We start from the raw sequence: 14,729 nt of genomic DNA, 5'->3' as shown, positions 1-14,729 counted from the left end.
GCAGCCTGTGGGAAGGACTCATGTTGGAGACGTTCATGGAGGACTGTCTCCCATAGAGGGACCCCATGCTGGAGCAGGGCAGAGTGTGAGGAGTCCTCCCTGTGAGGAGGAAAGAGCAGCAGGGACCACATGACCTGACCACAACTGATGATCTGACCACAACCCCAATTCCCCATCCCCCTGCACCAACTGGGTGGAGGAGGTAGAGAATTCAGGAGTAAAGCTGAGCTTGGGAAGAAGGGAGGGGTGAGAGGAAGATGTTTAAAAATTTAGGTTTTATTTCTTATTATTGTGCTCTGACTTGATTGGCAATAAATTAAACTAATCTCCCCAAGTCGAGTCTGTTTTGCCTGTGACAGTAATTGCTGAGTGATCTCCCCGTCCTTATCTTGATCAACGAGCCATTTGTTGTATTTTCTCTCCCCTGCCCAGCTGAGGGCGGCAGTGATAGAGCGGCTTTGGTGGGCACCTGGCATCCAGCCAGGGTCAACCCACCACAAAGCTGGGGGATTTTTAATAGTAATTCAGTACCTATGAGTATTTTGAACTTAATGCATATATATCAGGGGTTTAAGTGCACTTTGTAACTTATTTCAGTATTTTTTAATGAAACTAAAATTGTACACAAAAGTGGCCTCTTCTTTTAGATGTGAATGTCGACCGGGTGGATGTAGGAATATGTAGACACAGAGGTAGGAATATATAAATACACGGAGTGGAGATAAATTTATGATTGCAGGGATGTAACTTAGTTTTGACATTGTAGTATGCTGTAAGGATTTGTTTTGTTTGTTCTTATGAGTCCTGAAAAAGGGGGAGTGTTACTTCAGGCAGCTGTTATCTCCAAAACGAAAGAACTGGAGATTTCTGCCAAGTTTTGGCCTACCCTAGGACCAGGAACTGGGCGCAGCTGACCTGTGATGGAGCTGGTTGTGGAGCAGTTGTGTTATGCCTGCTGGGAAAGGAACTTGGGAAACCCGAGAACGTGCAGAAGCAGTTGTGTTTGAAGGATGCCAAGTGCTGAAAGAATATTTTGGTTTTATGCTAGCAGTGATTGGGTTTGTTGTTTGGGTAGATCCGTGTTTAAAACCACACAGTTAGTGGTGATGGTAGCTTTGAGTCTTCACACTACATGCTTGCCCATAGACATGGGAGGCAAGCATAGGAAAGCATGCTTTCAGAAGTGTTCAGTGTTTCTGTTTTGTTTTGTACACTTCACCCAGTAATGTATATGGGGACAAAAAATTAATAAAGAGGAAAAAAAAACAGATAAAACACAAATTAACTGTAATTTAAGGGTGGTCACTGTGTAGGACAGCTATTAGATACAGCCTCGACAAAAATTACTGAATTCTGCTGGTCCATCTCTGTGTGGTTTCTGACACTGTCTGTCTGTCCCTCTCTCCCTCTTTGCTGCACTTCTCTAAACAAGCACTAGAAAATGAAGAACTGGATTATTCTTTCTGAGTCTAGAATATTTTCCAGTCAAGCAAGGAATACTATGGCTGTTTATCTTAACAATGAGGTGGTGTTTGTGACTGCAATTTCATGTTTTTCAACCAGGTTTTTTTCCTTAACGTTTTTGTTTGCAGCTATAATCCTAGCTTTTTTTTAGTTCAGTTTTTAGAATCTTCACAGCGCAGTTCTGATGAGGCAGTTGTGCGAGCATGTTAAAGATCCCATTGACTTCATGGGAAGTTGAAATAAAAGGGGGTTGCTCCGTACTCTCCAGGGATCATGAGGTGAAGTGTTTTTTGCCTTACAAAACTGTTTCAAATAATAAAGTGAGATGTTAGAGGCTTCTGCAGACACACGCAAAGTAAGGAATTGTGTTTGGGGAGCAGGAGAGTTACTTTGTGGCATCAAGTAATTGCTGGTAGGTTCTGCTGCTGCACAGGGGAAAAGTATTCCTGATACTGAAACAGGTCTGGCAAATGTCTCCCATATCTTGCTGGTAGCTGTTCTATAGATGGTTTTCTAGCCTCCAGAATTAGAAACATTTCATGTTTTGAGTTACTAATCTAAAGTTATTGTTCATTTGATATGAAACCTACTCAGGTGCAGCCTCTATTCTGACTGAGGTGTTTAAGATTATTCTTTTCAAAAGTTAGAGATGTTCTGATCATGAGAATACCAGGCCACTCATAAAAAGTGCTTTTCAGAAGTAAAAAAGTGATGGCAGGGACACTTCAAGCCAAAACGTTTGTGTTTCTTTTTCAAAATGTTTGTAGAAACACTCCTTCCTTTGTTCATAACTTTATTTTTAGGTTTTTTTTTTAACAAAACACTGATTTGAAATCAACAAGCCATTTGTTAGTGTTTTGTATGCAAGCTGTATCAAAGCACTCCTCAAGTTAAAGATGTGAAATGATGCGAAGGAGGAGATGGTGAAGAGCTTAATTAATGTCCCAGCTTTCTGGCATTTCCAGAATGGGCAATCCTTACTCTGAATAGTTATGAAATATTGGAAATTGAGAAGTCAGCTGGGCTTATTTCTCTCCTTGCAAGGAAAACTCTTTTTCCCTGATGACTGTGTGCACTGAGGAATAGGGAGATTAAAGTCCTCTGACAACCTGTGATGGTTTTGAGTAAGTTCCTCATACAGGGTCTAAGTCATTGCAGAAGTCTCTTCCCGTTATCTGAATTGCTTGAGAAATGATGGATACATTGTCCCCATGTAGATATCTAAGTTTCCCTGACCAAACATAAGAGGTTCGCAAGTGCAGCTGAGAATTACGTACAGGTCTTTAATTGCTGCAAAATGAAATAAAGTAATGCTTTTGTTTGAGAAACAGAAGAAATCTGAGAGTCTTGGGAACTAGAATTCTGAGGCAGTTGTGGTAGTTCAGTGTTTAGCACAATTATGAATTATGTCAAATTCTGTTCAGCTTGACTTCTTGACTTCTCTGATGCTTTTCCTGTAACCTGACAGTTTTCATTTCAGGATTTAATTACTACAAAACTGTAATAAATGAACTTCAACCCCCAAAGGAGAAAGGGTTATCAAAACAAAAAGATGTACAAGAATAAGTGGCTATTCTATGGGTAGTCACAATATTAAACTGTGCTTCATGGCACAGAACTTCATAAAATGTGAGTTATCAGCATTTTCATTCATGGGTTAGTCACATCTCTCAGAGAACGGTACTGTGAACAGTCTCTGACCTGTTTGTGTCCTTCAGCATTCTTTTTCTACAAGCAGTTGTTTGTATGGAAAAGTTAGTGTTAGGCATGTATTTAGATATTTTTAGTAGTCTAATCGGATGAGCACATGTCCTTTTGAAAAAGTATGTGTGGTGAAGCAGCTGTCTGTCTCTGAGCATTTGGAAATGGGGGAGGAGGCCGAACCACTCTTGGCAGAACAGCTGCATCCATTGACCACAGTTGGAAGCACTGCACTTAAAGGAAGAGGAAAGGTTCCTACATAAAATATCCTAAATATTTACCTGGGGTAGGTAGAATAATAGTAATAGAGATGAATGCTTTCTTAATTGCTTCAGTACTTCCAGGGAAAAATGAATACATATGGTTGGAAAACACTTTTCCAAAATTGGTACAGTTTTGATATGTGTCTCTCTGAGCAGCACTGTGGCCAGGCAGTCGTGGCGGTAAGGCAGCAGTGCTTCGCTCCACATTTGACTCCTGATCTTTAACAAGTGAAAAATCCGGCATGAAATGGCAACTGGGATGAAGCAAACAAATGGTTTGTTGTTGCCGCTGAATAATGGACTACTATACTTCTGTGCTTGTGACTCAAATTCTTCATTGAGTAGAGTTGATTCCAAGCTGCTAGGAAGTAATACAGATTGAAGATAAACAAATAGTTGCAGGCCAGTTTACTTGTTGAAAGGTGGTTAATATTCATTGGAATCTATTTATTAACCCACATCCTCACTAAACTGGTGCTTTGGAAGATAAATGTATGATTGACATGTTTCTTCTGATTACTATAACACTTCTGAATCTGTGGCCCCAGAGCACTATTTCAGTTTCTCTTACTTAAGTAGCGCCACTTCCAATGTTATCCTTGTTCCTCTGTGCTCCTTGCTCCTTTTCCTCCCCTCCTACTGTTACTGTTCATGTCAGGAACTGGAATACAAAACTAAGTTACAAATAATCCTGCAAAGAAATGTTTCTTGGTTTGTGCTTTAACACCATCAAACTGTGAAACCATGTCTGCTGAATTACGTATTTACAAGGAGTGGACAGTATAGTTTTACCTATTGGCAGCTGGTGTACCAACATGTAATAAACTTATAATGAGGGCTAAGCATTTGATAGTTAATAGTATGTTAGCATGTCAAGCTTAATATTAGGGAGAAGCAATGGTTCCCTCTGTGCTGTGGGATCTTCTTTCGTGTTCTGAGAGTACACTGAAGCAAAATGTTAAAGCACAAGCATACGCTCTTGTCCTGGTTTCAGCCAGGATAGAGCTGGTTTTCTTCACAGAAGCTGGTGTGAGGCTGTGTTTTGGATTTGGGATGAGAAACTGTTGATAATGTGCTGATGTTTTGAGTTGTTGCTGAGCAGCCAAGGACAGTTTAGCTTCTCGTGCGGGCCTGCCAGTGAGCAGGCTGGGGGTGCACGGGGAGCTGGGAGGGGACACAGCCAGGACAGCTGACCCAGGCTGGCCAGAGGGATATTCCCTACCATACGACGTCATGCCCAGTACATAAACTGGAGCTGGCTGGGGGGCGGGAATCGCTGCTCGGGGACGGGCTGTTGATCACCAGGTGGTGAGCAATCGCTGTATTGGGCATCACTTGTTCTTGTACATTCCTTTGTAGGTATTATTATTGTTGTTATCGTTGTTTCTTTCTCTCTTGCTGTCCCATTAAACTGTTTCTATCTCAACCCATGAGTTTTTTTCCCAAATTCTCTCCCTGCCCCACTAGGGGAGGGGGGAGTGAGCGCGTGGCGGTGTGGTGCTTAGTTGCTGGCTGGGGCTAAACCGTGACAAGTCTGTGACATGAAAATGAGGTCCTTTGGTAGTTGTGCAATTGGATAATGCAATCAAGCCAATCTTTGTACTTGCCATCACCTCCAGTTCCTCTCCCTCAGTTCCATCTGTGTGGCCCAGTCCCTTCTGCTCCCTGGGACCAGTTCACCATGCAGCTGAATGACCGCAAAAGCTATGTGCTTGCAGGCTTAGAAGGATTTTTGGTATACTAGATTTTTGGCATGTTAGCAAGTCGAATCAGCTGGATTGAATTGTCTCTAGGTTTTAAAAAAAAAAAAAAAGAAAGATAAACTGACTTGAAAGTTATCACAAGAGTGTCTTTCAAATGTGATTTTAAGCAACTGAAGCAAAGCTAAAATCAGACCAGAAAGAGTAATTTGCGGTGGGTTTAGCCTCACACGTGTGCTGTGTCTTGCAGGTGAGGATGAACAATCTACTGAGATGGCTGCAAGGTGGGAAGATGAGAAGGTGACTGAAGCTGCCTCAGATGGTTTTGTTGCTATTAAAATCGACACCAAAAGGTTTGATCCTATTCTAATTCTCTCTTTTATACAATCTTTCACTCATGATGATGAGAGTAAGAGGCTTTTGAAGTCCTTGCTCTGACTTGGAGGTAGTCTAAATACAAGGTTCCAGAGCATAAGCGAATTCAGTACTCCTGAAGCCACTAGAGCCTGAGAAAATTCCAAATTCCAAAATTTACTGTTGTGTTCTGCAGAATATTCATTGCGTATTTTGGACTGTGTTTCAGTACTAGTTAAAGAATGTTTGAGGTTGTCCTTTTTCAACAGGAAGAGACCCAAATTATGTAAAAAAGCTGGAACCAAAATGCAGGTACTCTCGATTTGCCAAGTTATATAATGAATTTAAAAACTCTCATGAATTCAGAAAGATAGAAATCTGTAAAGCCCCAGAGAAAATGTGTTTGTCTCCATTGTAACACATAGAATAGAGAAGCATTGAAGTTCCTGGGTAAACTTCTCAGCCATTTTTGTTATGTATAAGTGTTCCAGTCCATGTGCAGAAAGTACATTGACATTTCTAAAAATGGTATTATTTTGAAATGATCCATAGACATTTTATTAGACTTACTGTATTATTTGCACTCAGTAGACTAGATGTCTTTTTCCTGAGTTGCTGCTTGGCACTGTTTCCAGAGATCTTATGTAGTCGACTGATAACCAGAGATTGCGTAAGTGTTGATGTGGTGACAAAATGTTAATGAGAAGATGTGATGCAAATTTGCTTTTACTGCTCTTTCAAGTATTTAAATAGTTTTGTGTGTGGTAGTAGGACAGTTATTTTTATGATGAAAGACTTAATCTGAAGTTGTTGTGAAATGATTGCTCCGCCTAAATGAATCTTTTCTTTTAAACAGTGAAGCATGCCTGCAGTTTTCTCAAATTTGTATCCTTTGAGATCAGTTTAGATGCTACATTATGATTACAGATAATTGCTCTTTACAAGTTAATACTGTTTATAAGACAAATATTTACAAGCAATGGTATTAAAAATACTACTTATGGCTCAAAAATATGCAATAAACTGTGTAGTTAAAAAGATACTATCTGTGTATTCAACTTACTGTCAGCTCTTGGAGAAAGTGAACAAGTTTGATTATTAATTTTTTTAATGTTAATCCTACGTAAGTCTCCAAATAGAGAACTATCTAAAGCTTTATGTAAACAAAATAACGCATTGGTATTATTGGCATTAGAAAGCAAGCAAGCAATGAAATTATTAGCTAGAGTTACAGAGGAGGAAGAACAAGTAGTGCACTGGGTTCTATCAAATACACAGGTATGAAGCTAGGTAAACATCTGCCTACCTTAAGTAGGTCACGGCATTATAGCTCAGGAATTCTTTATGATGCTGAGAAAGGGAATTCAGTAGCTTAACTTGGATTTTCTTAGTGCTGTAAAGAATCCATTATTGTCTACATAAGATGATGTCTCACACTAAAAGGAAATCTTTCAAGTCAAAGCATAATCGGTCGTTGGATATGTGCGTGTTGGAGAAAAATAATTTGGCTTAAACCATTTCAAAGAAAAGAAGAAAGACTTATCAGATGTATGTAATGTTTTCCACCATTTTTGTTAGTGTGATGACCAGATGGAGGTAGAATACTGGGCTAGAATCTTCTGTAGGAAGGACTTCTGCTTTACCTTTTAAAGTTACTGTATAAACGTTTGTTGTTTGTGGCCCTTAACTGTTGCTGTGCAGATCCTGTAGTGTGCGTTCCATCCAGTTTTTTTATAGGAGACAATGGAATCCCACTGGAAGTAATTGCTGGCAGTGTTTCTGTTGAAGAGCTTGTTACCAGAATCCATAAAGTTAAACAGGTAACGCTTGCTAACAGCCTGGATTTTTCAGATTGAGTTGGGCATGCTCACATGCTCAAGACAGGAGATGTCCCTGGCCTGTAGCTTGTGCCTTGGGGAAGTATGAATTACTGGTTTTATATCCTTCCAACAACAAAATCTGCAAACTTAAATTCAGTATGCAAATCGAACGGGTTGGAAAGCACTATGCAGAAGGGTTGCGTTATTTTTTGTTTCACAGATTGTTTTAAATCATCTGTGTAACACCTACAGTATTGAAGAAGTATGTCAAGAATTCTAAACTGGAATGACATACCGATTACTCTATTTCAGTTCATGTGTGGTTTTGTAATACTGTTTTGTAGGATGAATTTATAAAATTATGCTGTGTGGCATAATATAAATGTAGATTAGTCTTACACTTGAGATCAAAGTGATAAAACTAAATTAGGAAAAAATAAGAAAGTAAGATTGCGTCATACTTGACAAAATATGCTAATTTTAGTTTTGTATTTTAAATAGGACTGATTCTCCAAAAATAGTTTAGTCTTGACCTTTGAACCTGTGGAAAATACTCAAAATTCATAGTCTCGTTGTTTGGGTTTTTTTCCTAATTTCTTAGATGCACACAGTAAAAGGGCAACCTTTGGAAAACGGCAGTCAATCATCTGCTACCTGTCCCTCCTCTCAATCTAATGGTGCTCCAGAAAATACACAATCCAGAGCAGTAGAGTTCTGTGACTCTTCTGAGTCTGTTACGTCTGAGACAAGACCTTCTGCTGGTAATGGTTAGTATTTTTAACACAACTGCTAGCTAATTTGCTTTTGAAATAGTTTTTCTTAAGTTGTTTTATGATGGTACATAAAAGACAATATATTGAGTGGACTTGTTGAGGAAAAACTTGGGTATCCCAGAATGCTTCCTGCAAGTCTAGAGAGAAGAATAACTTGTCATTTTGCTCAGTTTTAGTGAGTGAGAAATCTATGGTTTATAATACAATAAAAATTATGTACGCTTTCTTGAAGTAGGATTCAATTTTAAAAGTTTCTTTGGGTTAGTAGCTTGAAACCAAATTGTTGGCAGGGGTAGGGGGGAGTCTAAATAGGAGAACCGTGCATCTCCTTGAGATATCCTAGTTGCTGCAAATGATAGCTAACAAGGAGCATTGTATTTTTTTTATGATAAGAGATATACCTTTTGTTTTTCTCTTATGTATTTCTTGTAAATTGCTTGCAGATGGAGCAAATTCAGGTCAAGCAAGCCAGGAAGCAACTAATTCTTCAGATGAGCAAGTGAGTGATGCTCAGCCTGTGAATGATCTTACACTCAAAGTAGAAAGGTAGGTTGTCTTTTGCAGACTTCCTAATGCATTGTATTTGTTTCTTAAGAGGCAGTTTTGGGTTTTTGTGTGTGTGTGAGGTTTGGAACAAACAGGCTTAATTACAAGATTTTTGGTGCTTATTCTGTTAGCATCTGGCAAACATTTATGTGGTCTTATTTTTGTTTAGATGTCTGTGACAATGCTAGGGTTGATACAAAAACAGCTTTTAAATTAAGCTCATTTTTCACATACTGTGGAAGAAAAGCGTAATCTGGAAAACTAAAAATGTTCTCCTTTGTAACTTGCATATAGACAGTATGTTTACTGCAAAAGTTTTGAAGGAGTTAAAACATGGAACACTTGAAACTGGGGTGGTAAAGTGCTAACCTACTTTTTGTACAGAGGCCATCTTATTTCTTTTTCTTGTCTATTTGATGATTGTTTGTAGTCCAGGCATATTGAAAAAGCCAGAGGAACCCTATTCTGAGACTCTTCTTCTGTTTTGATCAGTGAACAGTAATGAGGTCTGATGAGCAATCCTAGTTCTAGTATTTTAAAGTATGGTGACCAGAAACATCTGGTACAATGCATGGTTCATTCATTAAATTGATTATGTCCAAATACAAGATTTTGTGTATAAACTTGGTTTTTATTATCTGTAAGACTGATTACTATGTGTAATACCCTATCTAAAACCAGTTACACATACTTAGTAAATAGGATTATTTATACTGCTAAGGTATGTTTTAAAACTTTTTCACATTTAATTTCCATTTTCTTCCAAAGTTGTTGGACAATAAGTATAATTTTTGCTTACCACTGATGATAAAATGAAGTCAATATCTAAAATGTGCATTAATCTTAAATTATGCTGTATTTGCATATATTTATAGCATTTCCTTCAGGGGAAGAAGGAGACAAAGCTCTCTGGTAATCACCATTTTCTTCTTGAAAAAGCAAAACAGCTACCATACAAACAAAATTTTTCTGATGATCTGACTTAGGTTGTTTGGTCATGCCTGCCCTTTCGCCAGACTTAAAATATGTTGTAAATAACTACGTTTTTTAAGTCAATCCTTATTCTAAGGCACTTTTCTGGATAGATGAGACAGATGCATGTGCATCTATGTCAGTGCTATACAATATTTGCTTTCCATTTTAAGAAGTGATGTGCAGAAGAAACCAGATGGCTTAAATAGCTAAGACGACATTGAGATTTAGTGCTTCTGTTACCACAGATCGTAACTAGTATTTGCTTATTGTATGTCTTACAAGTTGGTTCAACAGTAAGAATACGTAAGATTCTTTATTTACTCAGTGGAAAAAGACAGAAGGAATATGTTAGAACTCCATTAAATGCTGGCAACAAGGTGGTGAATCACCACATCATCTTTTTATGGATGGTACACTTGCGTGTGAATGAACCATTACTGTTAGATTAGGTATTAGCACAGTGTTACAGTTCATGAGTTCATGTGTTCCATTCTTCTGCAAGTGTTTGCAAATGCTTTGTTAACATTTTAAAATGTTGATACCAGATACTGCAATTTTAAGACTTCTCGCTTCGTTCTTAAATTTAGAATAACAAAAAAGCTTGAAGAAAGACGAGAAGAGAAAAGGAAAGAAGAAGAACAGGTAACACAAAAATGTGAAACTGCTTGCCATCTTTTTTAATACCCTTATTTGAATAAATGTTTAATTGCTTTTTAAACAAATGTACTTCAATCTTGTCTTTTGTTAAAGGCAATTTTGTGGTCCAATTTTTATGTGTCTGTTGCTTATTCAGAAGGAAATTAAGAAAGAAATTGAACGGAGGAAAACCGGTAAAGAAATGTTGGAGTACAAAAGACGACAGGAAGAAGAATTGACAAAACGTATGTTAGAGGAAAGGAACAGAGAAAAGGCAGAAGAGAAGGCTGCTAGAGAGCGCATAAGACAACAGATTGCAATGGTAAGATTTTAATTTTGGAAGACGGCTTGCTGCATCTCTCTCATAAAGGCCACTGCTGCACTAAACGGATAAACTTTCTCATAAGGTGAAACTTTGAAAGATTGTCCATTTTTCTGTTTGGAATCTGTGACCTTGTAACAATTTTATGCACTGGGGTTTGAGTAGCATTTCTGTGTATAAAACAAAGCTTCTGCTTTCATATTCACCATGATCTTTTCTATCTGAACGAACATACCAACTGTTCTGTCATATTGCTGGAGCCCAGTGGAGAGTTATCATTTAAACATAAAAATAATTGCATTTTAAGCATAGTTCTGGAACAGAAGCACAGGGAATATTTAATTGTGGAACACGCAGAAGAAGACTGATCTCAAAAAGGGTGTGAGGATTATTTTTTAAGTTTGTATGTATGTGTATACATATATGGATATGAACAGTTTGTAACAATTGAAATCCCTCCCCATGACTAGGTTTTGGCCTAGAACACCTAGACTGTAGTCAGTAACTTGTCATAAGGTTTTTTCCTTTATCTTCATTGGAGTGTTAAACTTGCATGAGAAGATCATCTATTAACAACTATTTGCATGAAGCGACTCATGGAAAAGTGTGTCATCTTGGCTGATGACAAAGAGGTTGTGCAGTTTGGCAGTGAGTAATTCTTTGCAGCGCTACTGCCTTTTCTCCATATGGCCTGCTTGTATCTGTGTAGTTGGGTGCTGAGTACAGATCATATCTCTCTCTTAATATTAAGCTACAATTTATGGTAAAAGTTAAGGTTTCTGTTTGGTCCTTTCACAGGATCGTGCCGAGAGAGCAGCTCGCTTTGCAAAATCGAAGGAAGAAGCAGAAGCTGCAAAAGCTGCAGCTCTTCAGGCTAAACAGGCTGAAATAGAGGCCAGAAAAGAAGCATCTCAGAAGGAGCGAAGGTGAGTTCTGTAGAGAAAGAAGTGTGTATTTTTGGGGAGAGAGGTAAAGAAACTTAAACTTTTAAGAGGGAAAGTACAGGAGTAGCAGCCTGTTGTGTTGGTGTTGAAACTCAACAGTAATGCTGGGATACAGCTAGAAGAATACAGAATTACTTGCCAAGCCAGCTTAAATGTCTATGCCCTCGTAGTACAACTTCTTGAAAAAAAGAACAAAAGTAATACAGGCTACACAGAAGAAATATGGCTTGCATTTAATTCATTTTTTGCACAATTAACGTATGTATCTGGTTTGAATGGTGATGGGTCTTGTGCTCTGATAAAAAACAGAGGAGATGCATTGTGATATATAAGCAGATGGTTATCAACTGTGGATACAAACTTAGAACCCATCTGCACTGCCATGAGTAGGATGACTGTCCCTCTCGCCCACATTTCATCGCTACCAAGCTAAAGCCCCAGGAGCACTTGTCTGTAACTGTTTATATGCTGACTGACCCTGATACTTGTCCTGCAGTGCAATAGCCAGGATTCAGTTCCGCCTCCCAGATGGATCTTCCTTTACTAACCAGTTCCCATCTGAAGCACGGCTGGAGGAAGCAAGGCAGTTTGCTGCACAGGTAAATTGGCGTTTTGTTTTCTTAGCTATGTGCTGATTATGACTTGGTGTAGCGTCAACTTGTTGATCGTGGTGGACTTGTCATCAACTGCTTTCCTTTTTGTTTACTTGAAGGGGTTTTTGGTAGCAGCAGTGTCTTCCACTGCCACCAACTGCTTTTGTATTTCTGCAGCATAGCATTAGTAAGAGATAGTAGGGTATGAGAAATGCTTCACTTCTCTACGTGAAGATGATTGATACTTCAATATAGAACTCCTGGGTCAGTATGGCAAGGTATACTCAACTGGTGAATTTGCAGTTGTTTGAAAGTGAAGTTATAAATAAAATGTTTCCTTTATATTTTCACAGACGGTTGGTAATGCTTATGGCAATTTTTCGCTGGCGACCATGTTTCCCAGAAGGGAGTTTACCAAAGAAGATTATGGAAAGAAGTTACTGGACCTAGAGTTAGCACCCAGTGCTTCAGTAGTGTTGCTGCCGGTAGGTGTTGGTTTTCTGTTTGTTCGCTTTTAATTTCCTCGCAAACAGCAATACTGTAGCTGTATAGCTGCTTTTAGTTGGCTGTGATAATATTTGGCTTGAATTTTGTGGGTTCTTTTCCATGTCGAAGACAGATTGCAGAATTATTTTTATTTTTATCAGGACTGATTGTGAGGAGGGTTCTTTTCTGAAGCACATAAATGGTGGCGTAGATACTTGTCCAGTGTGTAACTAAAGGAGTTCTCTTGTGTCTACAGAGCTGCTTCTAAATTATGGATGAAATACTCTGTCTACAAGAGCATGACTTTAATATCTAATGAGTTTGCTTTATGTGTTCGTGACCAGGCAGGAAGACCTGCTACTTCTGTTGTTCAGGCTTCAGGCAGTGACCTGTGGAAGTTCTTGGGCACAATACTTTATCCCCTCTTAGCAGTTTGGAGATTTATTAGCAACTTCCTGTTTACAAGTCCACCTCCCTCGCAGTCTACTGTGAGATCTGCTCATCAGCAAGACCATTCAAATCCTTCAGCATCTAGCAGCATTGAGCAAAGCAGGTAATCAAAACTGTTCAAGACAGTTATTTCTCAAAACTGCATGCTGGCATTGTTTTCATCTTGTAGTGGGGAACTGAACAACTGTATCTGTCTTATAACTGCTGCCCTCTCCTTGCAATTTCTGGCCACCACCCTTCCATCTGGTTAAAAGGGATAACCTAGTGGCTGGTAAGCTGCCTGGCAGCTCTGGCTAGGATCTCTTTTACATGTGTGATTAAGCAAGATCCTTATTGCTTGCTTCAATTTCCAAATACAGAGCAGAAAAAGCATTGTCTTGCAGTCACTTGTGAATAGGGAATTCCAGCTGTAACTACATATGTGGGCTTCCCTTGAGCTGATATTGTTTGGAAGATAAAAACTTTGAAAATTAGATGTCAGATTGCTATGGTATGGTTGTACAAGAAACTCAAGCAACTGAAGTCAGATTGTGACAGTTAAGGTTTTGTTTTGCTGAGAGAATGCAATCTCCCCTGTACCAGGAGAGCTGTTAGGCCGGTTCATGTGAAGCAGCTGTGTACCACCTCAGGGACAGGTGCTTTCCAGGGCAAACAAGGTTGTGTCAGTTTGCAAAATGACAAATTTTCAGGTGGGTATTGCTTCTGAGGGAAACACAGGGCTGAAGAAAACTATTATTGGGAATAAGAGAAGGAAGGATGCATGATTTACACAAGAAGTGAATGCAATAAATGCAATTATTACCAGGGGAAACTGTCAAACCTCACTGTCATTTGTACCCTAGGCAAGCAGTCAGGAAACGAGTAGTGGAAAAGCGGGGGGAAGACTTCAAAAAAGAAGGCAAAATATATAGACTGAGGACTCAAGATGATGGAGAAGATGAAAACAATACTTGGAATGGAAATTCAACACAACAAATGTAGTTTTGAGTAACTGCAGTAATCACTGTCTGGCTTTTTTTTTTCTTCTTTTTTTTCTTATTTGATCTAAGCCAACTAAAGCTTCTGGACAAATGGGGCTTATTTTACACTGACTGAATTACTTAATTCTTATTCCTGCAGTGGAGTATGGAATAAAGTCACCTAAGTCAGAAAAAGCAAGTGGGTGTAGCTGAGGTCTAGAAGCAAAGAGTTAAAAAGACTGAAAATCCCCATCAGCTTTCATAATCATTACCCTCCTGCCATAGAAAGGCACTTTTTAATCTATAAATAGTCTGCTACATAAATTTAAGGGCCAGATATTAATATAAAGGTCACAATAGGCAATGACTGATTAAGATGAGAGTTTCAGAAGCACTATAAGTAGCAAATCAGGTAATTAATTTATGTTTAATCTTTTTCTTGCTTCTGCAACTGCAGGCAAAACCTTGTAGTTTTTAATTCCCCAAGCACTCAATAAACTATTTTCCAGAAAACATAATTGTCTTCTCTTGTAAAGTTCCTCTGAAGTACTTGTGTCACAAGGAAGCAAGCAGTTAGGATCATATACTGAAATTTAAAATACAGCAGGCAAACTTTTTGTTCTAGTTTAAATGACCTTACTTTTTTTGCCAGATTTTAGTATGAACACATAGCTGAAATAGTGTTTTGAGTCCAGGCTATGGTCCAGGAAGAAAAAAAGATGGGTCTCTATCACATAAAATGG

General features: G+C 38.7%; 1 protein-coding gene across 1 annotated transcript; it reads left to right on the top strand.

The window, feature by feature from the left end:
• Positions 1 to 5,368: 5,368 nt before the first annotated feature.
• On the top strand, positions 5,369 to 14,501 carry UBXN4 (UBX domain protein 4). Its single transcript, XM_010288067.1, has 12 exons — positions 5,369 to 5,481; positions 6,339 to 6,367; positions 7,184 to 7,302; positions 7,904 to 8,063; positions 8,519 to 8,621; positions 10,184 to 10,238; positions 10,390 to 10,554; positions 11,353 to 11,480; positions 11,995 to 12,097; positions 12,445 to 12,576; positions 12,922 to 13,130; positions 13,870 to 14,501. The coding sequence occupies exons 1-12, from the start codon at positions 5,402 to 5,404 to the stop codon at positions 14,006 to 14,008; spliced, it is 1,422 nt and encodes a 473-aa protein (XP_010286369.1). The 5' UTR covers positions 5,369 to 5,401; the 3' UTR covers positions 14,009 to 14,501.
• The last annotated feature ends 228 nt before the right edge of the window (positions 14,502 to 14,729 follow it).

Source organism: Phaethon lepturus, unplaced genomic scaffold (assembly GCF_000687285.1).
Source record: "Phaethon lepturus isolate BGI_N335 unplaced genomic scaffold, ASM68728v1 scaffold7785, whole genome shotgun sequence".
Taxonomy (NCBI): Eukaryota; Metazoa; Chordata; class Aves; order Phaethontiformes; family Phaethontidae; genus Phaethon; species Phaethon lepturus.
This window is presented reverse-complemented; position numbering and strand designations above follow the sequence as displayed.